The following is a 26,571-nucleotide window of genomic DNA, read 5'->3' on the forward strand; positions in this document are numbered from 1 at the left end:
CTCCACGTGCCTGTCTGTCGGTCTCCACTTGTCTTGTCTGTCTGTCTGTCTCCACTTGTCTTGTCTCTTGGACTCCACGTGTCTTGTCTCTCGGACTCCACGTGTCTTTCTGTCTGTCTCCACTTGCCTGTCTGTCGGTCTCCACTTGTCTGTCGGTCTCCACGTGTCTGTCGGTCTCCACTTGTCTTGTCTCTCGGTCTCCACGTGTCTTGTCTCTCGGTCTCCACGTGTCTTGTCTGTCGGTCTCCACGTGTCTTGTCTGTCGGTCTCCACGTGTCTTGTCTGTCGGTCTCCACGTGTCTTGTCTGTCTGTCTCCACGTGTCTTGTCTGTCTGTCTCCACGTGTCTTGTCTGTCGGTCTCCACGTGTCTGTCGGTCTCCACGTGTCGTGTCTGTCGGTCTCCACGTGTCGTGTCTGTCGGTCTCCACGTGTCTGGTCTGTCGGTCTCCACGTGTCTTGTCTGTCGGTCTCCACGTGTCTGGTCTCTCTGTCTCCACGTGTCTTGTCTGTCGGTCTCCACGTGTCTGGTCTCTCTGTCTCCACGTGTCTGTCGGTCTCAACGTGTCTGTCGGTCTCCACGTGTCTGGTCTCTCTGTCTCCACGTGTCTGTCGGTCTCCACGTGTCGTGTCTGTCGGTCTCCACGTGTCGTGTCTGTCGGTCTCCACGTGTCGTGTCTGTCGGTCTCCACGTGTCTTGTCTCTCGGTCTCCACGTGTCTTGTCTCTCGGTCTCCACGTGTCTTGTCTCTCGGTCTCCACGTGTCTTGTCTCTCGGTCTCCACGTGTCTTGTCTCTCGGTCTCCACGTGTCTTGTCTGTCGGTCTCCACGTGTCTGTCTGTCTCCACGTGTCTTGTCTCTCGGTCTCCACGTGTCTTGTCTCTCGGTCTCCACGTGTCTTGTCTCTCGGTCTCCACATGTCTTGTCTGTCGGTCTCCACGTGTCTGTCGGTCTCCACGTGTCTGTCGGTCTCCACGTGTCTTGTCTGTCGGTCTCCACGTGTCTTGTATGTCAGTCTCCACGTGTCTGTCGGTCTCCACGTGTCTGTCGGTCTCCACGTGTCTTGTCTGTCGGTCTCCACGTGTCTGTCGGTCTCCACTTGTCTTGCCTCTCGGTCTCCACGTGTCTTGCCTCTCGGTCTCCACATGCCTGTCTGTCGGACTCCACGTGTCTTTCTGTCTGTCTCCACGTGCCTGTCTCTCTTGTCTCCATGTGCCTGTCTGTCGGGCTCCACGTGTCTGTCGGTCTCCACTTGTCTTGTCTGTCGGTCTCCACGTGTCTTGTCTGTCGGTCTCCACGTGTCTGTCGGTCTCCACGTGTCTGTCGGTCTCCACGTGTCTGTCGGTCTCCACGTGTCTGTCGGTCTCCACGTGTCTGTCGGTCTCCACGTGTCTTGTCTGTCAGTCTCCACGTGTCTGTCGGTCTCCACGTGCCTGTCGGTCTCCACGTGTCTGTCGGTCTCCACGTGTCTGTCTGTCTCCACGTGTCTTGTCTGTCGGTCTCCACGTGTCTTGTCTGTCGGTCTCCACGTGTCTGTCGGTCTCCACGTGTCTGTCGGTCTCCACGTGTCTGTCTGTCGGTCTCCACGTGTCTGTCTGTCAGTCTCCACGTGTCTGTCTGTCGGTCACCACGTGTCTGTCGGTCTCCACGTGTCTGTCTGTCGGTCTCCACGTGTCTTGTCTGTCAGTCTCCACGTGTCTTGTCTGTCAGTCTCCACGTGTCTGTCGGTCTCCACGTGTCTTGTCTGTCGGTCTCCACGTGTCTTGTCTGTCGGTCTCCACGTGTCTGTCTGTCTCCACGTGTCTGTCTGTCTCCACGTCGGGTCTCCACGTGTCTTGTCTGTCTCCACGTGTCTTGTCTGTCAGTCTACACGTGTCTGTCGGTCTCCACGTGTCTGTCAGTCTCCACGTGTCTGTCGGTCTCCACGTGTCTTGTCTGTCGGTCTCCACGTGCCTTGTCTGTCAGTCTCCACGTGTCTGTCGGTCTCCACGTGTCTGTCGGTCTCCACGTGTCTGTCGGTCTCCACGTGTCTTGTCTGTCTCCACGTGTCTTGTCTGTCGGTCTCCACGTGTCTTGTCTGTCGGTCTCCACGTGTCTGTCGGTCTCCACGTGTCTGTCGGTCTCCACGTGTCTGTCGGTCTCCACGTGTCTTGTCTGTCAGTCTCCATGTGTCTGTCGGTCTCCACGTGTCTGTCGGTCTCCACGTGTCTGTCTGTCTCCACGTGTCTTGTCTGTCGGTCTCCACGTGTCTGTCGGTCTCCACGTGTCTGTCGGTCTCCACGTGTCTTGTCTGTCGGTCTCCACGTGTCTTGTCTGTCAGTCTCCACGTGTCTGTCGGTCTCCACGTGTCTGTCGGTCTCCACGTGTCTGTCTCCACGTGTCTTGTCTGTCGGTCTCCACGTGTCTTGTCTGTCGGTCTCCACGTGTCTGTCGGTCTCCACGTGTCTGTCGGTCTCCACGTGTCTGTCGGTCTCCACGTGTCTTGTCTGTCGGTCTCCACGTGTCTTGTCTGTCAGTCTCCACGTGTCTGTCGGTCTCCACGTGTCTTGTCTGTCAGTCTCCACGTGTCTGTCGGTCTCCACGTGTCTGTCGGTCTCCACGTGTCTGTCGGTCTCCACGTGTCTGTCGGTCTCCACGTGTCTGTCGGTCTCCACGTGTCTGTCTGTCTCCACGTGTCTTGTCTGTCGGTCTCCACGTGTCTTGTCTGTCGGTCTCCACGTGTCTTGTCTGTCGGTCTCCACGTGTCTTGTCTGTCGGTCTCCACGTGTCTGTCGGTCTCCACGTGTCTGTCTGTCGGTCTCCACGTGTCTGTCTGTCAGTCTCCACGTGTCTGTCTGTCGGTCTCCACGTGTCTGTCTGTCGGTCTCCACGTGTCTTGTCTGTCAGTCTCCACGTGTCTAGTCTGTCAGTATCCACGTGTCTGTCGGTCTCCACGTGTCTTGTCTGTCTGTCTCCACGTGTCTTGTCTGTCTGTCTCCACGTGTCTGTCGGTCTCCACGTGTCTTGTCTGTCGGTCTCCACGTGTCTGTCGGTCTCCACGTGTCTGTCTGTCTCCACGTGTCTGTCTGTCTCCACGTGTCTGTCGGTCTCCACGTGTCTGTCGGTCTCCACGTGTCTGTCAGTCTCCACGTGTCTGTCGGTCACCACGTGTCTGTCTGTCTCCACGTGTCTTGTCTGTCAGTCACCACGTGTCTGTCTGTCTCCACGTGTCTTGTCTGTCGGTCTCCACGTGTCTGTCGGTCTCCACGTGTCTTGTCTGTCAGTCTCCACGTGTCTTGTCTGTCGGTCTCCACGTGTCTGTCTGTCTCCACGTGTCTTGTCTGTCGGTCTCCACGTGTCTGTCGGTCTCCACGTGTCTGTCGGTCTCCACGTGTCTGTCGGTCTCCACGTGTCTGTCGGTCTCCACGTGTCTGTCTGTCTCCACGTGTCTTGTCTGTCGGTCTCCACGTGTCTGTCTGTCTCCACGTGTCTTGTCTGTCGGTCTCCACGTGTCTGTCTGTCTCCACGTGTCTTGTCTGTCGGTCTCCACGTGTCTGTCGGTCTCCACGTGTCTGTCGGTCTCCACGTGTAGTCGGTCACCACGTGTCTTTGGCATCATGAAACTGAAGACGGTTAGTTTATCAAATCAATTCTCTGTAATTATTATTATTACGTGATTAACTAATCAGGTAAATGTAATTAACTAGGAAGTTGGGGCACCAAGGAAAATATTCAGATTGCAAAGTTATAATTTTCCTGATATAACTTTCAGTCTCCACGTGTCTCTCTCTCTCTCTAGGTATGCGGACCGTGCCAAGCAGATCAGGTGTAATGCTATAATCAATGAGGATCCCAACGCCAGACTGATCAGAGAACTGAAAGAAGAAGTCAACAGACTGAGAGACCTGCTGTTCTCACAGGGGCTGTCTGAACTACTGGCTGTAACAGGTAACACACACACAGAGCTCTGACCCATCTCTCTATCTCTGTCTGTCTATCTCTGTCTGTCTATCTCTGTCTCTCTATCTCTGTCTCTATCTCTCTCTCTCTATCTCTGTCTGTCTATCTCTGTCTGTCTATCTCTGTCTGTCTATCTCTGTCTGTCTATCTCTGTCTGTCTATCTCTGTCTGTCTATCTCTGTCTGTCTATCTCTGTCTGTCTATCTCTGTCTGTCTATCTCTGTCTGTCTATCTCTGTCTCTCTATCTCTCTCCATCTCTCTCTCTCTATCTCTGTCTCTCTATCTCTGTCTCTCTATCTCTCTCTCTCTATCTATGTCTGTCTATCTCTCTCTGTCTCTCTGTCTCTCTGTGGTCCTTCTGTAGCTCAGTTGGTAGAGCATGGCGCTTGTAACGCCAGGGTAGTGGGTTCGATTCCCGGGACCACCCATACGTAGAATGTATGCACACATGACTGTAAGTCGCTTTGGATAAAAGCGTCTGCTAAATGGCATATATTATATTATATATTATCTCTGTCTCTCTCAGGTGGAGAGGTGAACAACAATAGTGCTCTGGGCTCCTCCCCCTCAGGCCTGCCAACCCAGCAGCCAATCACCGCTAACGGCCAATCAGAAGCCCCACAGAACCTTGCCCAAGATTCTAACTCCGCCCCTGACGAAGACTCCACACCTGACGGAGACGCTGATCACATGACAGCGGACTTTGCTGAAGGGGAGGAGCTTGTTGAGACCATCAGTAAAGAGGAGGTGGCTGAGAGACTGGAGGTATGGACCATATCTGTCTACTGTCCTAGACTTCTGTCTCTAATAGTCTACTAGTTTACTGTCCTAGACTTCTGTCTCTAATAGTCTACTAGTTTACTGTCCTAGACTTCTGTCTCTAATAGTCTACTAGTTTACTGTCCTAGACTTCTGTCTCTAATAGTCTACTAGTTTACTGTCCTAGACTTCTGTCTCTAGTAGTCTACTAGTTTAGTTTACTGTCCTAGACTACTGTCTCTAGTAGTCTACTAGTTTAGTTTACTGTCCTAGACTACTGTCTCTAGTAGTCTACTAGTTTACTGTCCTAGACTTCTGTCTCTACTTGTCTACTAGTTTACTGTCCTAGACTTCTGTCTCTAATAGTCTACTAGTTTACTGTCCTAGACTTCTGTCTCTAGTAGTCTACTAGTTTACTGTCCTAGACTACTGTCTCTAGTAGTCTACTAGTTTACTGTCCTAGACCTCTGTCTCTAATAGTCTACTAGTTTACTGTCCTAGACTTCTGTCTCTAGTAGTCGACTAGTTTAGTTTACTGTCCTAGACTTCTGTCTCTACTTGTCTACTAGTTTACTGTCCTAGACTTCTGTCTCTAATAGTCTACTAGTTTAGTTTACTGTCCTAGACTACTGTCTCTAGTAGTCTACTAGTTTAGTTTACTGTCCTAGACTTCTGTCTCTAATAGTCTACTAGTTTACTGTCCTAGACTTCTGTCTCTAATAGTCTACTAGTTTAGTTTACTGTCCTAGACTACTGTCTCTAGTAGTCTACTAGTTTAGTTTACTGTCCTAGACTACTGTCTCTAGTAGTCTACTAGTTTAGTTTACTGTCCTAGACTTCTGTCTCTAATAGTCTACTACTTTAGTTTACTGTCCTAGACTTCTGTCTCTAATAGTCTACTAGTTTACTGTCCGAGATCTCTGTCTCTAATAGTCCACTACTTTAGTTTACTGTCCTAGACTTCTGTCTCTAATAGTCTACTAGTTTACTGTCCTAGACTTCTGTCTCTAATAGTCTACTAGTTTACTGTCCTAGACTTCTGTCTCTAATAGTCTACTAGTTTACTGTCCTAGACTTCTGTCTCTAATAGTCTACTAGTTTACTGTCCTAGACTTCTGTCTCTAATAGTCTACTAGTTTACTGTCCTAGACTTCTGTCTCTAATAGTCTACTAGTTTAGTTTACTGTCCTAGACTTCTGTCTCTAGTCTACTAGTTTACTGTCCTAGACTTCTGTCTCTAGTCCTAGACTTCTGTCTCTACTTGTCTACTAGTTTACTGTCCTAGACTTCTGTCTCTAATAGTCTACTAGTTTACTGTCCTAGACTTCTGTCTCTAATAATCTACTAGTTTACTGTCTGAGATCTCTGTCTCTAATAGTCTACTAGTTTAGTTTACTGTACTAGACTTCTGTCTCTAATAGTCTACTACTTTAGTTTACTGTACTATACTTCTGTCTCTAGTAGTCTACTAGTTTAGTTTACTGTCCTAGACTTCTGTCTCTACTTAGTCTACTAGTTTACTGTCCTAGACTTCTGTCTCTAATAGTCTACTGTCCTAGACTACTGTTCTAGTAGTCTACTAGTTTAGTTTACTGTCCTAGACTTCTGTCTCTAATAGTCTACTAGTTTAGTTTACTGTCCTAGACTTCTGTCTCTAATAGTCTACTAGTTTACTGTCCTAGACTTCTGTCTCTAATAGTCTACTAGTTTAGTTTACTGTCCTAGACTTCTGTCTCTAATAGTCTACTAGTTTACTGTCTAGTCTACTAGACTTCTGTCTCTAATAGTCTACTAGTTTAGTTTACTACTAGACTTCTGTCTCTAATAGTCTACTAGTTTAGTCTACTAGTTTACTAGACTTCTGTCTCTAATAGTCTACTAGTTTAGTTTACTGTCCTAGACCTCTGTCTCTAATAGTCTACTAGTTTAGTCTCTACTTTGTTTACTGTCCTAGTCTCTAATAGTCTACTACTACGTCTCTTAGTTTACTGTCCTAGACTCTGTCTCTAATAGTCTACTACTTTAGTTTACTGTCCTAGACTTCTGTCTCTAATAGTCTACTAGTTTAGTTTACTGTCATAGACTACTGTCTCTAGACTTCTGTCTCTAATAGTCTACTACTTTAGTTTACTGTCCTAGACCTCTGTCTCTAATAGTCTACTAGTTTAGTTTACTGTACTAGACTTCTGTCTCTACTCGTCTACTACTTTAGTTTACTGTCCTAGACTTCTGTCTCTAATAGTCTACTACTTTAGTTTACTGTCCTAGACTTCTGTCTCTAATAGTCTACTAGTTTAGTTTACTGTCCTAGACTTCTGTCTCTAATAGTCTACTAGTTTAGTTTACTGTCCTAGACTTCTGTCTCTAATAGTCTACTAGTTTACTGTCCTAGACTTCTGTCTCTAATAGTCTACTACTTTAGTTTACTGTCCTAGACTTCTGTCTCTAATAGTCTACTACTTTAGTTTACTGTCCTAGACTTCTGTCTCTAATAGTCTACTACTTTAGTTTACTGTCCTAGACCTCTGTCTCTAATAGTCTACTAGTTTAGTTTACTGTACTAGACTTCTGTCTCTACTCGTCTACTACTTTAGTTTACTGTCCTAGACTTCTGTCTCTAATAGTCTACTACTTTAGTTTACTGTCCTAGACTTCTGTCTCTAATAGTCTACTAGTTTAGTTTACTGTAGATGTTTAATTATAGTAGTTTACTGTCCTAGATTTCTGTCTCTAATAGTCTACTAGTTTACTGTCCTAGACCTCTGTTTCTAATAGTCTACTAGTTTAATTTACTGATAGACTTTGTCTCTACTCGTCTACTAGAGTCTACTGTCCTAGACCTCTGTCTCTTAGTCTACTAGTTTAGACTGTACTAGATTGTCTCTATAGATTTAGTTTACTGTCCTAGACTTCTGTCTCTAATAGTCTACTAGTTTAGTTTACTGTCCTAGACTTGTCTCTAATATAGTTTACTGTCCTAGACTTCTGTCTCTCTAATACTTCTGTTAGTCTACTAGTTTACTGTCCTAGACTTCTGTCTCTAATAGTCTACTAGTTTACTGTCCTAGACTTCTGTCTCTAATAGTCTACTAGTTTAGTTTACTGTGTCTGATTCTGGGTTCTGATGGGTTGTCTAGGAGACTGAGAAGATCATTGCTGAGCTGAACGAGACATGGGAGGAGAAACTGAGGAAGACTGAATCTATACGACATGAGAGGTGAGAGAGGGGGAGAGTGAAGGCTAGAGAGGAGGAGAGGGAGATTTTTTGTATTGTAGATGTTTAATTATAGTTGTTTAATTATAGATGTTGTATTATAGATGTTGTGTTGTATTATAGATGTTGTATTGTATTATAGATGTTTAATTATAGTTGTTTAATTATAGATGTTGTATTATAGATGTTGTGTTGTATTATAGATGTTGTATTGTATTATAGATGTTGTATTATAGATGTTGTATTATAGATGTTGTATTGTATTATAGATGTTGTATTATAGATGTTGTATTATAGATGTTGTGTTGTATTATAGATGTTGTATTGTATTATAGATGTTGTATTATAGATGTTGTGTTATAGATTGTATTATAGATGTTGTGTTATAGATGTTGTATTATAGATGTTGTATTATAGATGTTGTATTGTATTATAGATGTTGTATTATAGATGTTGTATTGTATTATAGATGTTGTATTATAGCTGTTGTATTATAGATGTTGTGTTATATTATAGATGTTGTGTTATATTATAGATGTTGTGTTATATTATAGATGTTGTATTGTATTATAGATGTTGTATTATAGATGTTGTATTATAGATGTTGTATTATATATGTTGTATTATAGATGTTGTATTGTATTATAGATGTTGTATTGTATTATAGATGTTGTATTGTATTATAGATGTTGTATTATAGATGTTGTATTATAGATGTTGTATTGTATTATAGATGTTGTATTGTATTATAGATGTTGTATTATAGATGTTGTATTGTATTATAGATGTTGTATTATAGATGTTGTGTTGTATTATAGATGTTGTATTGTATTATAGATGTTGTATTATAGATGTTGTATTATAGCTGTTGTATTATAGATGTTGTATTATAGATGTTGTGTTGTATTATAGATGTTGTATTATAGATGTTGTATTGTATTATAGATGTTGTATTATAGATGTTGTGTTGTATTATAGATGTTGTATTATAGATGTTGTATTATAGATGTTGTATTGTAGATGTTGTATTATAGATGTTGTATTGTAGATGTTGTATTATAGATGTTGTATTGTATTATAGATGTTGTATTATAGATGTTGTATTATAGATGTTGTGTTGTATTATAGATGTTGTATTATAGATGTTGTATTATAGATGTTGTATTATAGATGTTGTATTGTATTATAGATGTTGTATTATAGATGTTGTGTTGTATTATAGATGTTGTATTATAGATGTTGTATTATAGATGTTGTATTATAGATGTTGTATTGTATTATAGATGTTGTATTATAGATGTTGTATTGTATTATAGATGTTGTATTATAGATGTTGTATTATAGATGTTGTGTTATATTATAGATGTTGTGTTATATTATAGATGTTGTATTGTATTATAGATGTTGTATTGTATTATAGATGTTGTATTATAGATGTTGTATTATAAATGTTGTATTATAGATGTTGTATTGTATTATAGATGTTGTATTGTATTATAGATGTTGTATTATAGATGTTGTATTATAGCTGTTGTATTATAGATGTTGTGTTATATTATAGATGTTGTGTTATATTATAGATGTTGTGTTGTATTATAGATGTTGTATTATAGATGTTGTATTATAGATGTTGTGTTATATTATAGATGTTGGGTTATATTATAGATGTTGTATTGTATTATAGATGTTGTATTGTAGTAGATGTTGTATTATAGATGTTGTATTATATGTCCCCCCAGAGAGGGTATTATAGATGTAAAGTCTTTTATGTCCCCCAGAGAGGGTATTATAGATGTTGTCTTTATGTCCCCCCCCAGAGAGGGTATTATAGATGTTGTCTTTATGTCCCCCCCCCCAGAGAGGGTATTATAGATGTTGTCTTTATGTCCCCCCCAGAGAGGGTATTATAGATGTTGTCTTTATGTCCCCCCCAGAGAGGGTATTATAGATGTTGTCTTTATGTCCCCCCAGAGAGGGTATTATAGATGTTGTCTTTATGTCCCCCCCCAGAGAGGGTATTATAGATGTTGTCTTTATGTCCCCCCCCCCAGAGAGGGTATTATAGATGTTGTCTTTATGTCCCCCCCCCAGAGAGGGTATTATAGATGTTGTCTTTATGTCCCCCCCAGAGAGGGTATTATAGATGTTGTCTTTATGTCCCCCCAGAGAGGGTATTATAGATGTTGTCTTTATGTCCCCCCAGAGAGGGTATTATAGATGTTGTCTTTATGTCCCCCCAGAGAGGGTATTATAGATGTTGTCTTTATGTCCCCCAGAGAGGGTATTATAGATGTTGTCTTTATGTCCCCCCCCAGAGAGGGTATTATAGATGTTGTCTTTATGTCCCCCCCCCCCCCAGAGAGGGTATTATAGATGTTGTCTTTATGTCCCCCCAGAGAGGGTATTATAGATGTTGTCTTTATGTCCCCCCAGAGAGGGTATTATAGATGTTGTCTTTATGTCCCCCCAGAGAGGGTATTATAGATGTTGTCTTTATGTCCCCCCAGAGAGGGTATTATAGATGTTGTCTTTATGTCCCCCCCCAGAGAGGGTATTATAGATGTTGTCTTTATGTCCCCCCCAGAGAGGGTATTATAGATGTTGTCTTTATGTCCCCCCCAGAGAGGGTATTATAGATGTTGTCTTTATGTCCCCCCAGAGAGGGTATTATAGATGTTGTCTTTATGTCCCCCCGCAGAGAGGGTATTATAGATGTTGTCTTTATGTCCCCCCCCAGAGAGGGTATTATAGATGTTGTCTTTATGTCCCCCCCCCCAGAGAGTCTCTGCTGGCTGAGATGGGAGTGTCCATTAAAGAAGATGGAGGAACATTAGGGGTGTTCTCTCCTAAAGGGGTACGACACACACACACACCTACGCATGCACACACACTCTCATCCATCTAATCTGGTAACTGTGTGATCATGTTGTGTCTGTGTGTGTTCCAGACTCCCCACCTGGTGAATCTGAACGAGGATCCTCTGATGTCAGAATGTCTGCTGTACTACATCAAGGAGGGAGTCACCAGGTTAGTTCAAATACTGGCCCCGGTCAACAATACTGGCCCCGGTCGACAATACTGGCCCCGGTCGACAATACTGGCCCCGGTCGACAATACTGGCCCCGGTCGACAATACTGGCCCCGGTCGACAATACTGGCCCCGGTCGACAATACTGGCCCCGGGTCGACAATACTGGCCCCGGTCGACAATACTGGCCCCGGTCGACAATACTGGCCCCGGTCGACCATACTGGCCCCGGTCGACAATACTGGCCCCGGTCGACAATACTGGCCCCGGTCGACAATACTGGCCCCGGTCGACAATACTGGCCCCGGTCGACAATACTGGCCCCGGTCGACAATACTGGCCCCGGTCGACAATACTGGCCCCGGTCAACAATACTGGCCCAGGTCAACAATACTGGCCCCGGTTCAGGTCTACAATACTGGCCCCGGTTCAGGTCTACAATACTGGCCCCGGTCAACAATACTGGCCCTTGTCCAGGTCAACAATACTGGCCCCGGTCAACAATACTGGCCCCTGTCCAGGTCAACAATACTGGCCCCGGTCAACAATACTGGCCCCGGTCCAGGTCAACAATACTGGCCCCGGTCCAGGTCTACAATACTGGCCCCGGTTCAGGTCAACAATACTGGCCCCAGGTCAACAATCCTGGCCCCGGTTCAGGTCAACAATCCTGGCCCCGGTTCAGGTCAACAATCCTGGCCCCGGTTCAGGTCAACAATACTGGCCCCGGTTCAGGTCTACAATACTGGCCCCGGTTCAGGTCAACAATCCTGGCCCCGGTTCAGGTCTACAATCCTGGCCCCGGTTCAGGTCTGCAATCCTGGCCCCGGTTCAGGTCTACAATCCTGGCCCCGGTTCAGGTCAACAATACTGGCCCCGGTTCAGGTCTACAATACTGGCCCCGGGTTCCAGGTCTACAATACTGGCCCCGGTTCAGGTCTGCAATACTGGCCCCGGTTCAGGTCTGCAATACTGGCCCCGGTTCAGGTCTACAATACTGGCGGTCCCGGTTCAGGTCAACAATACTGGTCAACAATACCCCGGTTCAGGTCTGCAATACTGGCCCAGGTTCAGGTCTACAATCCTGGCCCGGTTCAGGTCTACAATACTGGCCCCGGTTCAGGTCAGCAATACTGGCCCCGGTTCAGATCTCAGGCAATACTGGCCCCGGTTCAGGTCAACAATACTGGCCCCGGTTCAGGTCTGCAATACTGGCCCCGGTTCAGGTCAACAATACTGGCCCCGGTTCAGGTCTACAATACTGGCCCCGGTTCAGGTCTGCAATACTGGCCCCGGTTCAGGTCTACAATACTGGCCCCGGTTCAGGTCTACAATACTGGCCCCGGTTCAGATCTGCAATACTGGCCCCGGTTCAGGTCTGCAATACTGGCCCCGGTTCAGGTCTGCAATACTGGCCCCGGTTCAGGTCTACAATACTGGCCCCGGTTCAGGTCAACAATACTGGCCCCGGTTCAGGTCTGCAATACTGGCCCCGGTTCAGGTCTGCAATACTGGCCCCGGTTCAGGTCTGCAATCCTGGCCCCGGTTCAGGTCTACAATACTGGCCCCGGTTCAGGTCAACAATCCTGGCCCCGGTTCAGGTCAACAATACTGGCCCCGGTTCAGGTCTACAATACTGGCCCCGGTTCAGGTCAACAATCCTGGCCCCGGTTCAGGTCTACAATACTGGCCCCGGTTCAGGTCAACAATACTGGCCCCGGTTCAGGTCAACAATACTGGCCCCGGTTCAGGTCAACAATACTGGCCCCGGTTCAGGTCAACAATACTGGCCCCGGTTCAGGTCAACAATACTGGCCCCGGTTCAGGTCTACAATACTGGCCCCGGTTCAGGTCTACAATCCTGGCCCCGGTTCAGGTCTACAATACTGGCCCCGGTTCAGGTCTACAATACTGGCCCCGGTTCAGGTCTACAATACTGGCCCCGGTTCAGGTCAACAATACTGGCCCCGGTTCAGGTCTACAATACTGGCCCCGGTTCAGATCTGCAATACTGGCCCCGGTTCAGGTCTGCAATACTGGCCCGGTTCAGGTCATCTACAATCCCTGGCCCCGGTTCAGGTCAACAATTCTGGCCCCGGTTCAGGTCTACAATACTGGCCCCGGTTCAGGTCAACAATACTGGCCCCGGTTCAGGTCTACAATACTGGCCCGGTTCAGGTCTACAATCCTGGCCCCGGTTCAGGTCTACAATACTGGCCCCGGTTCAGGTCTACAATACTGGCCCTGTGCAGGTCAACAATCCTGGCCCCGGTTCAGGTCTACAATACTGGCCCCGGTTCAGGTCAACAATACTGGCCCCGGTTCAGGTCTACAATACTGGCCCCGGTTCAGGTCTACAATACTGGCCCCGGTTCAGGTCTACAATACTGGCCCCGGTTCAGGTCTACAATACTGGCCCCGGTTCAGGTCTACAATACTGGCCCCGGTTCAGGTCTACAATACTGGCCCCGGTTCAGGTCTACAATACTGGCCCCGGTTCAGGTCAACAATACTGGCCCCGGTTCAGGTCTACAATACTGGCCCTGGTTCAGGTCTACAATACTGGCCCTGGTTCAGGTCTACAATACTGGCCCGGTTCGGTTCAGGTCAACAATACTGGCCCCGGTTCAGGTCTACAATACTGGCCCCGGTTCAGGTCTACAATACTGGCCCAGATCTACAATACTGGCCCCGGTTCAGGTCTACAATACTGGCCCCGGTTCAGGTCTACAATACTGGCCCCTGTCCAGGTCTACAATACTGCCCTGGTTCAGGTCTACAATACTGGCCCCGGTTCAGGTCTACAATACTGGCCCCGGTTCAGGTCAACAATACTGGCCCCGGTTCAGGTCTACAATCCTGGCCCCGGTTCAGGTCTACAATACTGGCCCCGGTTCAGGTCTACAATCCTGGCCCCGGTTCAGGTCTACAATACTGACCCGGTTCAGGTCAACAATCCTGGCCCCGGTTCAGGTCTACAATACTGGCCCCGGTTCAGGTCTACAATACTGGCCCCGGTTCAGGTCTACAATACTGGCCCCGGTTCAGGTCTACAATACTGGCCCCGGTTCAGGTCAACAATCCTGGCCCGGTTCAGGTCTACAATACTGGCCCCGGTTCAGGTCACAATACTGGCCCCAGGTTCAGGTCAACAATCCTGGCCCCGGTTCAGGTCTACAATACTGGCCCCGGTTCAGGTCTACAATACTGGCCCCGGTTCAGGTCTACAATACTGGCCCCGGTTCAGGTCAACAATACTGGCCCCGGTTCAGGTCTACAATACTGGCCCCGGTTCAGGTCTACAATACTGGCCCCGGTTCAGGTCTACAATACTGGCCCCGGTTCAGGTCACAATACTGGCCCGGTTCAGGTCAACAATACTGGCCCGGTTCAGGTCCAGGTTCAGGTCTACAATCCTGGCCCCGGTTCAGGTCTACAATACTGGCCCCGGTTCAGGTCTACAATACTGGCCCGGTTCAGGTCTGCAATACTGGCCCTGGTTCAGGTCTACAATACTGGCCCCGGTTCAGGTCTACAATACTGGCCCCGGTTCAGGTCTACAATACTGGCCCCGGTTCAGGTCTACAATACTGGCCCCGGTTCAGGTCTACAATACTGACCTGGTTCAGGTCTACAATACTGGCCCGGTTCAGGTCTACAATACTGGCCCCGGTTCAGGTCTACAATACTGGCCCGGTTCAGGTCTACAATACTGGCCCGGTTCAGGTCTACAATACTGGCCCCGGTTCAGGTCACAATACTGGCCCCGGTTCAGGTCTGCAATACTGGCCCCGGTTCAGGTCTACAATACTGGCCCCGGTTCAGGTCTACAATACTGGCCCCGGTTCAGGTCTACAATACTGGCCCCGGTTCAGGTCTACAATCCTGGCCCCGGTTCAGGTCTACAATACCCCGGTCCAGGTCAACAATACTGGCCCCGGTTCAGGTCTACAATACTGGCCCCGGTTCAGGTCAACAATACTGGCCCCGGTTCAGGTCTACAATCCTGGCCCCGGTTCAGGTCTACAATACTGGCCCCGGTTCAGGTCTACAATACTGGCCCCGGTTCAGGTCTACAATACTGGCCCGGTTCAGGTCTACAATACTGGCCCCGGTTCAGGTCTACAATCCTGGCCCCGGTTCAGGTACAATACTGGCCCGGTTCAGGTCTACAATACTGGCCCCGGTTCAGGTCAACAATACTGGCCCCGGTTCAGGTCTGCAATACTGGCCCGGTTCAGGTCTACAATACTGGCCCGGTTCAGGTCTGCAATACTGGCCCCGGTTCAGGTCAACAATACTGGCCCCGGTTCAGGTCTACAATCCTGGCCCCGGTTCAGGTCTACAATACTGGCCCTGGTTCAGGTCTACAATACTGGCCCCGGTTCAGGTCTACAATACTGGCCCCGGTTCAGGTCTACAATACTGGACCTGGTTCAGGTCTACAATACTGGCCCTGGTTCAGGTCTACAATACTGGCCCCTGGTTCAGGTCTACAATACTGGCCCCGGTTCAGGTCTACAATACTGGTCTACCCTGGTTCAGGTCTACAATACTGGCCCCGGTTCAGGTCTACAATACTGGCCCCGGTTCAGGTCTACAATACTGGACCTGGTTCAGGTCTACAATACTGGCCCCGGTTCAGGTCTACAATACTGGCCCGGTTCAGGTCTACAATACTGGCCCTGGTTCAGGTCTACAATCCTGGCCCCGGTTCAGGTCTACAATACTGGCCCCGGTTCAGGTCTACAATCCTGGCCCCGGTTCAGGTCTACAATACTGGCCCCGGTTCAGGTCTACAATCCTGGCCCCGGTTCAGGTCAACAATACTGGCCCCGGTTCAGGTCTACAATACTGGCCCCGGTTCAGGTCTACAATACTGGCCCCGGTTCAGGTCAACAATACTGGCCCCGGTTCAGGTCTACAATACTGGCCCCGGTTCAGGTCAACAATACTGGCCCCGGTTCAGGTCTGCAATACTGGCCCTGTGCAGGTCAACAATTCTGGCCCCGGTTCAGGTCTACAATACTGGCCCCGGTTCAGGTCTACAATACTGGCCCTGGTTCAGGTCTACAATACTGGCCCCGGTTCAGGTCAACAATACTGGCCCCGGTTCAGGTCAACAATACTGGCCCCGGTTCAGGTCTGCAATACTGGCCCTGTTCAGGTCAACAATTCTGGCCCCGGTTCAGGTCTACAATACTGGCCCCGGTTCAGGTCAACAATCCTGGCCCCGGTTCAGGTCTACAATACTGGCCCCGGTTCAGGTCTACAATACTGGCCCCGGTTCAGGTCTACAATACTGGCCCCGGTTCAGGTCTACAATACTGGCCCAGGTCTACAATACTGGCCCAGGTCAACAATCCTGGCCCCGGTTCAGGTCTACAATCCTGGCCCCGGTTCAGGTCAACAATACTGGCCCCGGTTCAGGTCTACAATACTGGCCCCGGTTCAGGTCTACAATACTGGCCCCGGTTCAGGTCTACAATACTGGCCCCGGTTCAGGTCTACAATACTGGCCCCGGTTCAGGTCTACAATACTGGCCCCGGTTCAGGTCTACAATACTGGCCCCGGTTCAGGTCAACAATACTGGGCCCCAGGTTCTGGCCCGGTTCAGGTCAACAATACTGGCCCCGGTTCAGGTCTACAATACTGGCCCCGGTTCAGGTCTACAATACTGGCCCCGGTTCAGGTCTACAATACTGGCCCCGGTTCAGGTCAACAATACTGGCCCCGGTTCAGGTCACAATACTGGCCCCGGTTCAGGTCTACAATACTGGCCCCGGTTCAGGTCTACAATACTGGCCCCGGTTCAGGTCAACAATACTGGCCCGGTTCAGGTCAACAATTCTGGCCCCGGTTCAGGTCTGCAATACTGGCCCTGTGCAGGTCAACAATTCTGGCCCCGGTTCAGGTCTACAATTCTGGCCCCGGTTCAGGTCTACAATACTGGCCCTGGTTCAGGTCTACAATACTGACCTGGTTCAGGTCTACAATACTGGCCCCGGTTCAGGTCTACAGGATATCAGACTGAGTGATGTAATATCATATTATTCTCCCCCAGGGTTGGTCAACAGGATGTGGACATCAGACTCTCTGGTCAGTTCATCAAGGAACAACACTGTGTGTTCTACAGTCACACCAACCACCAAGGAGAGGGTAAGACTGTGTGTGTGTTTGGAGTAACGCATTTCAGCGTTTGCATGGTTGGGGACACATTTGGGTTGGTGTGTGTGTGTGTGTGTGTGTGTGTGTGTGTGTGTGTGTGTGTGTGTGTGTGTGTGTGTGTGGTAGTGACATTCTTTCTGTCTCTCTCCGTCTGGAAAAGTTTGCCGGGAAATCTGTCAGGTATCGTTTCTACGACAACATTCCCTTGCGTCTCCATGGTGATGCCATCCTCATTCCACACTCACGTTTCCTGAGACCTCCTCACCCTCCACTCTCCACTACCATGTGTGTGTCTGTGTGTGTGTGTTTCATACACTTCCTCTAGTACCTGTGTGTTGTCATATTGGTTATTTAAGTGGAAGGAACCAGACCAAAGTGTCAATTCTAAAAGTGTTTATTGTTTCAGTGTTGGGTGAACATTGAAACCTTTATTGTTCCAGTGTTGGGTGAACATTGAAACCTTTATTGTTCCAGTGTTGGGTGAACATTGAGGGGCCTTTTCTGGAGTTGGACTTTGTTTGCTAGTTCTAAAACATCTCTCTCTCTCTGTGTGTGTGTGTGTGTGTGTGTGTGTGTGTGTGTGTGTGTGTGTGTGCGCTCGCATGAGTAGTCATAGTAACCCTGGAACCTCTGGAGGGGGCGGAGACTTATGTCAACGGGAAACAGATCACAGAAGCGCTGGTGCTTAAACAAGGTACACACTCCTGTGTGTGTGTGTGTGTGTGTGTGTGTGTGTGTGGGGGGGTGTAAAATACTTGTCGTTTCATGTGGAACGTTCTGTTTACTGGTGTTGTAAACCTCATCCTGTGACACACTGAGCAGACAACAGCACACCTGGCTAAATGAAAAGCATTCAAATTGACCTCCAACAACTCCAAGAACTGTGTGGAATTCCACTTCTAACTCATCACTTTGACTTCAACTGTTAAACTATATGAGATGAGATTGGATTTTCCAGTTGAAATCATTTAGTTATCCTTATAGCGATTCACTATTTCCACCACTACTGCAGTCACTACTACTACTACAACTACTACTGTTACTACTGTTACTACTACTACTACTACTACTGTTACTACTACTACTACTGTTACTACTACTGTTACTACTACTGTTACTACTACTACTACTGTCACTACTACTACTACAACTACTACTGTTACAACTACTGTTACTACTACTGTTACTACTACTGTTACTACTACTGTTACTACTACTGTTACTACTACTACTACTACTACTGTTACTACTACTGTTACTACTACTACTACTGTACTACTACTACTACTACTACTGTTACTACTACTGTTACTACTACTACTACTACTGTTACTGTTACTACTACTACTACTGTACTACTACTACTGTTACTACTACTGTTACTACTACTGTTTACTACTACAACTACTGTTACTACTACTGTTACTACTACTACTACTACTACTACTACTGTTACAACTACTGTTACTACTACTGTTACTACTACTACTGTTACTACTACTACTACTACTACTGTTACTACTACTGTTACTACTACAACTACTGTTACTACTAACTACTACTGTACTACTACTGTTACTACTACAACTACTGTTACTACTACTACTACTACTACTACTACTGTTACTACTGTTACTACTGTTACTACTACAACTACTACTGTTACTACTACTGTTACTACTACAACTACTGTTACTACTACTACTGTTACTACTACTGTTACTACTACAACTACTACTGTTACTACTGTTACTACTACAACTACTGTTACTACTACTGTTACTACTACTACTACTGTTACTACTTACTACTGTTACTACTACTACTGTTACTACTGTTACTACTACTACTACTGTTACTACTACTGTTACTACTACAACTACTGTTACTACTGTTACTACTACTACTGTTACTACTACTACTACTGTTACTACAACTACTACTGTTTACTACTACTACTACTACTACTACTGTTACTACTACTACTACTGTTACTACTACTACTACTGTTACTACTACTACTGTTACTACTACTACTACTACTACTGTTACTACTACTGTTACTACTACTACTGTTACTACTACTACTACTACTACTGTTACTACTACTGTTACTACTACTGTTACTACTACAACTACTGTTACTACTGTTACTACTACTACTGTTACTACAACTACTACTGTTACTACTACTACTACTGTTACTACAACTACTACTGTTACTACTACTACTACTGTTACTACTACTACTGTTACTACTACTACTACTACTACTGTTACTACTACTACTGTTACTACTACTACTACTGTTACTACTACTACTACTGTTACTACAACTGTTACTACTACAACTACTGTTACTACTACTGTTACTACTACTACTACTGTTACTACTACTACTACTGTTACTACTACAACTACTGTTACTACTGTTACTACTACTACTACTGTTACTACTACTACTACTGTTACTACAACTACTACTGTTACTACTACTACTACTGTTACTACGACTGTTACTACTACTGTTACTACTACTACTACTGTTACTACTGTTACTACTACTGTTACTACTACTACTGTTACTACTACTACTACTACTACTCACGACTACTGTTACTACTACTGTTACTACTACTACTACTGTTACTACGACTGTTACTACTACTGCTACTACTGTTACTACTACTGTTACTACTACTACTACTGTTACTACTACTACTACTGTTACTACTACTACTGTTACTACTACTACTACTACTACTGTTACTACTACTACTGTTACTACTACTACTACTGTTACTACTACTACTACTACTACTACTGTTACTACTACTACTACTGTTACTACTACTACTACTGTTACTACTACTGTTACTACTACGACTACTGTTACTACTACTACTACTGTTACTACTACTACTACTGTTACTATTACTACTACTGTTACTACTACTGTTACTACTACTGTTACTACTACTACTACTGTTACTACTACTGTTACTACTAGTTACTACTACTGTTACTACTACTACTACTGTTACTACTACTGTTACTACTACTACTACTGTTACTACTACTACTACTGTTACTACTACTACTGTTACTACTACTACTACTACTGTTACTACTACAACTACTACTGTTACTACTACTGTTACTACTACTACTACTGTTACTACTACTACTACTACTACTACTGTTACTACTACTGCTACTACTGTTACTACTACTGTTACTACTACTACTACTGTTACTACTACTGTTACTACTACTACTACTACTACTACTGTTACTACTGTTACTACTACGACTACAACTACTACTGTTACTACTACTACTACTGTTACTACTACTACTACTGTTACTACTACTGTTACTACTACTACTACTGTTACTACTACTACTGTTACTACTACTACTAGTTACTACTACTGTTACTACTACTACTACTGTTACTACTACTGTTACTACTACTGTTACTACTACAACTGTTACTACTACTACTACTGTTACTACAACTACTACTACTACTGTTACTACTGTTACTACTACTACTACTGTTACTACTACTACTACTGTTACTACTACAACTACTGTTACTACTACTACTACTGTTACTACTACTACTGTTACTACTACTACTACTGTTACTACTACTGTTACTACTACTGTTACTACTACTACTACTACTACTACTACTACTGTTACTACTACTGTTACTACTACTACTACTGTTACTACTACTACTACTGTTACTACTACTGTTACTACTACTACTACTGTTACTACTGTTACTACTACTACTACTGTTACTACTACTGTTACTACTACTACTACTGTTACTACTACTGTTACTACTACTACTACTGTTACTACTACTACTACTGTTACTACTACTACTACTGTTACTACTGTTACTACTACTACTACTGTTACTACTACTACTACTACTACTGTTACTACTACTACTACTGTTACTACTACAACTACTACTGTTACTACTACTACTACTGTTACTACTACGACTACTGCTACTACTGTTACTATTACTACTACTGTTACTACAACTACTACTGTTACTACTACGACTACAACTACTACTGTTACTACTACTGTTACTACTACTACTGTTACTACTGTTACTACTACTACTACTACTAATACTACTACCACTACTAATGTTACTACTACTACCACTACTACCGTTACTACTACTGCTACTACCACTAATACTACTACTGTTACTACTACTAATACTGGGCTATAGTCACTACTACTACTACTACTACTACGACGACGACTACTGGGCTATAGTCACTACTACTACTACTACTACTACTACTACTACTACTACTACTACTACGACGACTACTGGGCTATAATCACTACTACTACTACTACTGGGCTAAAGTCACTACTACTACTACTACTACTACTACTTCTACTACTGGGCTAAAGTCACTACTACTACTACTACTGGGCTATAGTCACTACTACTACTACTACTACTACTACTACTACTACTACTACTACTACTGGGCTATAGTCACTACTACTACTACTACTACTACTACCACTACTACCGTTACTACTACTGCTACTACCACTAATACTACTACTGTTACTACTACTAATACTGGGCTATAGTCACTCACTACTACTACTACTACTAATACTACGACTACTACTGGGCTATAGTCACACTACTACTACTACTACTACTACTACTACTACTACTGGGCTATAGTCACTACTACTACTACTACTACTACTACTACCACTACTACCGTTACTACTACTGCTACTACCACTAATACTACTACTGTTACTACTACTAATACTGGGCTATAGTCACTACTACTACTACTACTACTAATACTACGACTACTACTGGGCTATAGTCACTTACTGGACAAACACAGAATTCCAAAATGTTGCCATATTGGCAGTTCATTCTTTCTGCTGAAACAGTCTAGCTTTCTATCTAACATCCTGTCCACATGTATCTAAAAAGTTAGTCATATTTGATCAGTTCCTAGAATGAAAGTCTTCCTGACCAAGATGGCACATTTTTTTGTCATGTTCAATATGTATTCTATTTTCTGACCCTCTTCCCTCCTCTTCCTCCTCCACCTCTTCCTCTTCTTTCTCCTTCCCCTCCCCCCAGGTAACCGTATAGTGATGGGGAAGAACCATGTGTTCCGGTTCACCCACCCAGAACAGGCCCGTCTGGAGAGAGAACAGAGAGAGAGGAGCAGTACCAGTCCCAGCCACCAGGAGACCGAATGCACTGCCAACACAGGCCTCCAGGGGGAGCCAGAGGACTGGACCTACGCTCAGCGAGAACTTCTGGAGAAACAAGGGATAGACATCAAACTGGAGATGGAGAAGAGGTGTGGGGGAGAGGGAGGAAGGGAGAGGGAGGGAGAGGGAGGGAGGGAGATGGAGAAGAGGTGTGGGGGAGAGGGAGGAAGGGAACAACATACAAATGTAGCTTTGTTAATCAATCATTAAATCAACTGTCAACCTTCAATGTCTCCGAGAGAGAGAGAGAGAGAGAGAGAGAACCTCTTAAGATGACAGTACCTGAAACCAACTAGAATTATATATATTTTTAAATGCATACTAATGTCATGATATGTTTGGTAAAGTAATAAAGAAGGTGAAATATTTTGGGTAAAAAACAGATTATAATTACAGTGCATTCAGAAAGTATTCAGGTCTCTTCCCTTCTTCCACATTTTGTTACTCATGCTTTATTGGTGACTAAAGCCATGGCAAAACGGTGCAAAACGTCTGTCAGCTCAACTGGTTAAACCCCCAGGGTCTCTCTCCCAGGCTGCAGGACATGGAGATTCAGTACCGGAGGGAGAAGGAGGAGGCTGACCTGTTACTGGAACAACAGAGACTGGTGAGACTGACTGACTGACCTGTTACTGGGACAACAGAGACTGGTGAGACTGACTGACTGGTGAGACTGACTGACTGACCTGTTACTGGAACAACAGAGACTGGTGAGACTGACTGACTGGTGAGACTGACTGTCTGACCTGTTACTCTGGAACAACAGAGACTGGTGAGACTGACTGACTGGTGAGACTGACTGTCTGACTGGTGAGACTGACTGACTGACTGACCTGTTACTGGAACAACAGAGACTGGTGAGACTGACTGACTGGTGAGACTGACTGACTGACTGACCTGTTACTGGAACAACAGAGACTGGTGAGACTGACTGACTGGTGAGACTGACTGACTGACTGGTGAGACTGACTGACTGACTGACCTGTTACTGGAACAACAGAGACTGGTGAGACTGACTGACTGGTGAGACTGACTGACTGACTGACCTGTTACTGGAACAACAGAGACTGGTGAGACTGACTGACTGGTGAGACTGACTGACTGACTGGTGAGACTGACTGACTGACTGACCTGTTACTGGAACAACAGAGACTGGTGAGACTGACTGACTGGTGAGACTGACTGACTGACTGACCTGTTACTGGAACAACAGAGACTGGTGAGACTGACTGACTGGTGAGACTGACTGACTGACTGGTGAGACTGGCTGACTGACTGGTGAGACTGGCTGACTGACTGACTGACCTGTTACTGGAACAACAGAGACTGGTGAGACTGACTGACTGACTGACTGACTGACTGACTGGCTGACTGGTGAGACTGACTGACTGACTGGTGAGACTGGCTGACTGACTGGTGAGACTGGCTGACTGACTGACTGACCTGTTACTGGAACAACAGAGACTGGTGAGACTGACTGACTGACTGACTGACTGACTGACCTGTTACTGGAACAACAGAGACTGGTGAGACTGACTGACTGGTGAGACTGACTGTCTGACTGGTGAGACTGACTGACTGACTGACTGACCTGTTACTGGAACAACAGAGACTGGTGAGACTGACTGACTGACTGACTGACTGACTGACTGACTGACTGGTGAGACTGACTGACTGGTGAGACTGACTGACTGGTGAGACTGACTGACTGACTGACTGACTGACTGGTGAGACTGACTGACTGACTGACTGACTGACTGGTGAGACTGACTGACTGGTGAGACTGACTGACTGACTGACTGAGGGTTAGTACAGGAGAGAGGAGGAGGAGACTGACCTGTTACTGGGACAACAGAGACTGGTGAGACCGACTTACTGACTGGTGAGACTGACTGACTGACTGACTGACCTGTTACTGGGACAACAGAGACTGGTGAGACTGACTGACTGACCTGTTACTGGGACAACAGAGACTGGTAAAACATGATGTGTGGATTAACCCTCTCCTCTCCTCAGTATACAGACTCAGACAGTGGAGACGACTCTGATAAGAGATCCTGTGAAGAGAGCTGGAGACTGATATCTTCACTCAGAGAGAAACTACCTGCTAACAAGGTACACACACACACATAGTTATATAACTACAGAACCAGTCAAAAGTTTGGACACACCTCCTCATTCAAGGCTTTTTCTTTACTATCATTGTATAATAATAGTGAAGACAACAAAATTATGAAATAACACATATGGAGTCATGTAGTAACCAAAAAAAATGTTAAATAAATCAAAATATATTTTAGATTATTTGAGATTCTTCAAAATAGTCACCCTTTGCCTTGATGACTGAGTTACACACTCTTGGAATTTTCTCAACCAGCTTCTTGAGGTAGTCACCTGGAATGAATTTCAATTAACAGGTGCGCCTCGTTAAATGTTCATTTGTGGATTTTTTTTCCCCTTCTGAATGTGTTTTAGCCAATCAGTTGTGTTGTGACACAGTAGGGGTGGTATACCGGACACAGCCTTATTTGGTAAAAGACCAAGCCCATATTATGGCAAGAACAGCTCAAACAAGCAAAGAGAAACAACAGTCCATCATTACTTTAAGACATGAAGGTCAGTCAATACGGAAGATTTCAAGAACTTTGAAAGTTTCTTCAAGTGCAGTCGCAAGAACCATCACGCGCTATGATGAAACTGGCACTCATGAGGACCGCCACAGGAAAGGAAGACCCAGAGTTACCTCTGCTGCAGAGGATAAGTTAATTAGAGTAAACTGCATCTCAGATTGCAGCCCAAGTAAATTCTCCACAGAGTTCAAGTAACAGATACATCTCAACATCAACTGTTCAGAGGAGACTGCGTGAATCAGGCCTTCATGTTGAAATTGCTGCAAAGAAACCACCACTAAAGGACACCAAGATGAGACTTGCTTGGGCCAAGAAACACAAGCAATGGACATAAGACCTGTGAAACTCTGTCCTTTGGTCCAAATTTTAGATTTTTTGGTTCCAACCGCCGTGTCTTTGTGAGACTCAGAGTAGCATGTGTGGTTCCCACCGTGAAGCATGGAGGAGGAGGTGTGATGGTGTGGGGGTGCTTTGCTGGTGACACTGTCTGTGATTTCTTTAGAATTCAAGGCACACTTAACCAGCATGACTACCACAGCATTCTGCAACGATACACCATCCCATCTGGTTTGCACTTAGTCCCACTATCATTTGTTTTTTAACAAGACAATGACCCAACTCACCTCCAAGCTGTTTAAGGGATTTATGACCAAGAAGGAGAGTGATGGAGTGCTGCATCAGATGACCTGGCCTCCACGATCACCCGACCTCAACCCAATTGAGATGGTTTGGGATGAGTCGGGCCGCAGAGTGAAGGAAAACAAGCCAACAAGTGCTTAGCATATGTGGGAACTCATTCAAGACTGTTGGAAAAGCATTCCAGGTGAAGCTGGTTGAGAGAATGCCAAGAGTGTGCAAAGCTGTCATCAAGGCAAAGGGTGGCTACTTTGAAGAATCTCAAATATAAAGTATGTTTTCAGTTGTTTAACACTTTTTTGGTTACTACATGACTCCATATGTGTTATTTCATAGTTTTGATACCTTCACTATTATTCTACAATGTAGAAAATAGTAAAAATAAAGAAAAACCCTTGAATGAGTAGGTGTGTTTACACTTTTGAATGGTACTGTACATGTATATGTTGTAATTCTATAGGTCCAGTCGATAGTAAAGCGTTGTGGCCTGCCCAGTAGTGGTAAACGTCGGGAGCCACTCAGGGTCTATCAGATCCCTCAGCGTCGCCGAATCAGCAAAGACCCCAAACGGGTTACCATCAGAGACCTGAGGATGCAGGCGGTCAAAGAGATCTGCTACGAGGTACAGTATTGTTACCACGCCAAATACAACACCCCACTGGCTCTGTCCCAGTCACATTACTGGCAAGAGATCTGCTACGAGGTTTTTAAAATGTTTTATTTAATCTTTATTTAACCAGGCAAGTCAGTTAAGAACAAATTCTTATTTACAATGACGGCCTACACCGGCCAAACCCGGACAACGCTGGGCCAGTTGTGCCTCATTCTTCTGAATACCTAACCCTGGGATAGAGGTTTATTTTTCAGCGAGACAGTTCCACACATTTTAA

At 45.5% G+C, this 26,571-nt stretch overlaps 1 protein-coding gene across 1 annotated transcript in view; it reads left to right on the forward strand.

Moving 5' to 3' along the window:
* The window catches only part of kif1c (kinesin family member 1C), a gene marked incomplete at its 3' end in the record, with an annotated part of 98,688 nt that extends 72,304 nt beyond the window's left edge, over positions 1-26,384 (forward strand). The window contains exons 11-21 of the mRNA XM_052515580.1: positions 3,777-3,925; positions 4,465-4,703; positions 7,835-7,914; positions 10,690-10,765; positions 10,859-10,938; positions 17,005-17,099; positions 17,719-17,802; positions 22,279-22,504; positions 22,950-23,022; positions 24,432-24,530; positions 26,142-26,384. Of these exons, the coding sequence (XP_052371540.1) occupies positions 3,777-3,925; positions 4,465-4,703; positions 7,835-7,914; positions 10,690-10,765; positions 10,859-10,938; positions 17,005-17,099; positions 17,719-17,802; positions 22,279-22,504; positions 22,950-23,022; positions 24,432-24,530; positions 26,142-26,384 (1,444 nt within the window). The remainder of the gene's footprint in view (positions 1-3,776; positions 3,926-4,464; positions 4,704-7,834; positions 7,915-10,689; positions 10,766-10,858; positions 10,939-17,004; positions 17,100-17,718; positions 17,803-22,278; positions 22,505-22,949; positions 23,023-24,431; positions 24,531-26,141) is intronic.
* Positions 26,385-26,571: the final 187 nt, after the last annotated feature.

This window comes from Oncorhynchus keta, unplaced genomic scaffold, assembly GCF_023373465.1.
Source record: "Oncorhynchus keta strain PuntledgeMale-10-30-2019 unplaced genomic scaffold, Oket_V2 Un_scaffold_2955_pilon_pilon, whole genome shotgun sequence".
NCBI classification, from domain to species: Eukaryota; Metazoa; Chordata; class Actinopteri; order Salmoniformes; family Salmonidae; genus Oncorhynchus; species Oncorhynchus keta.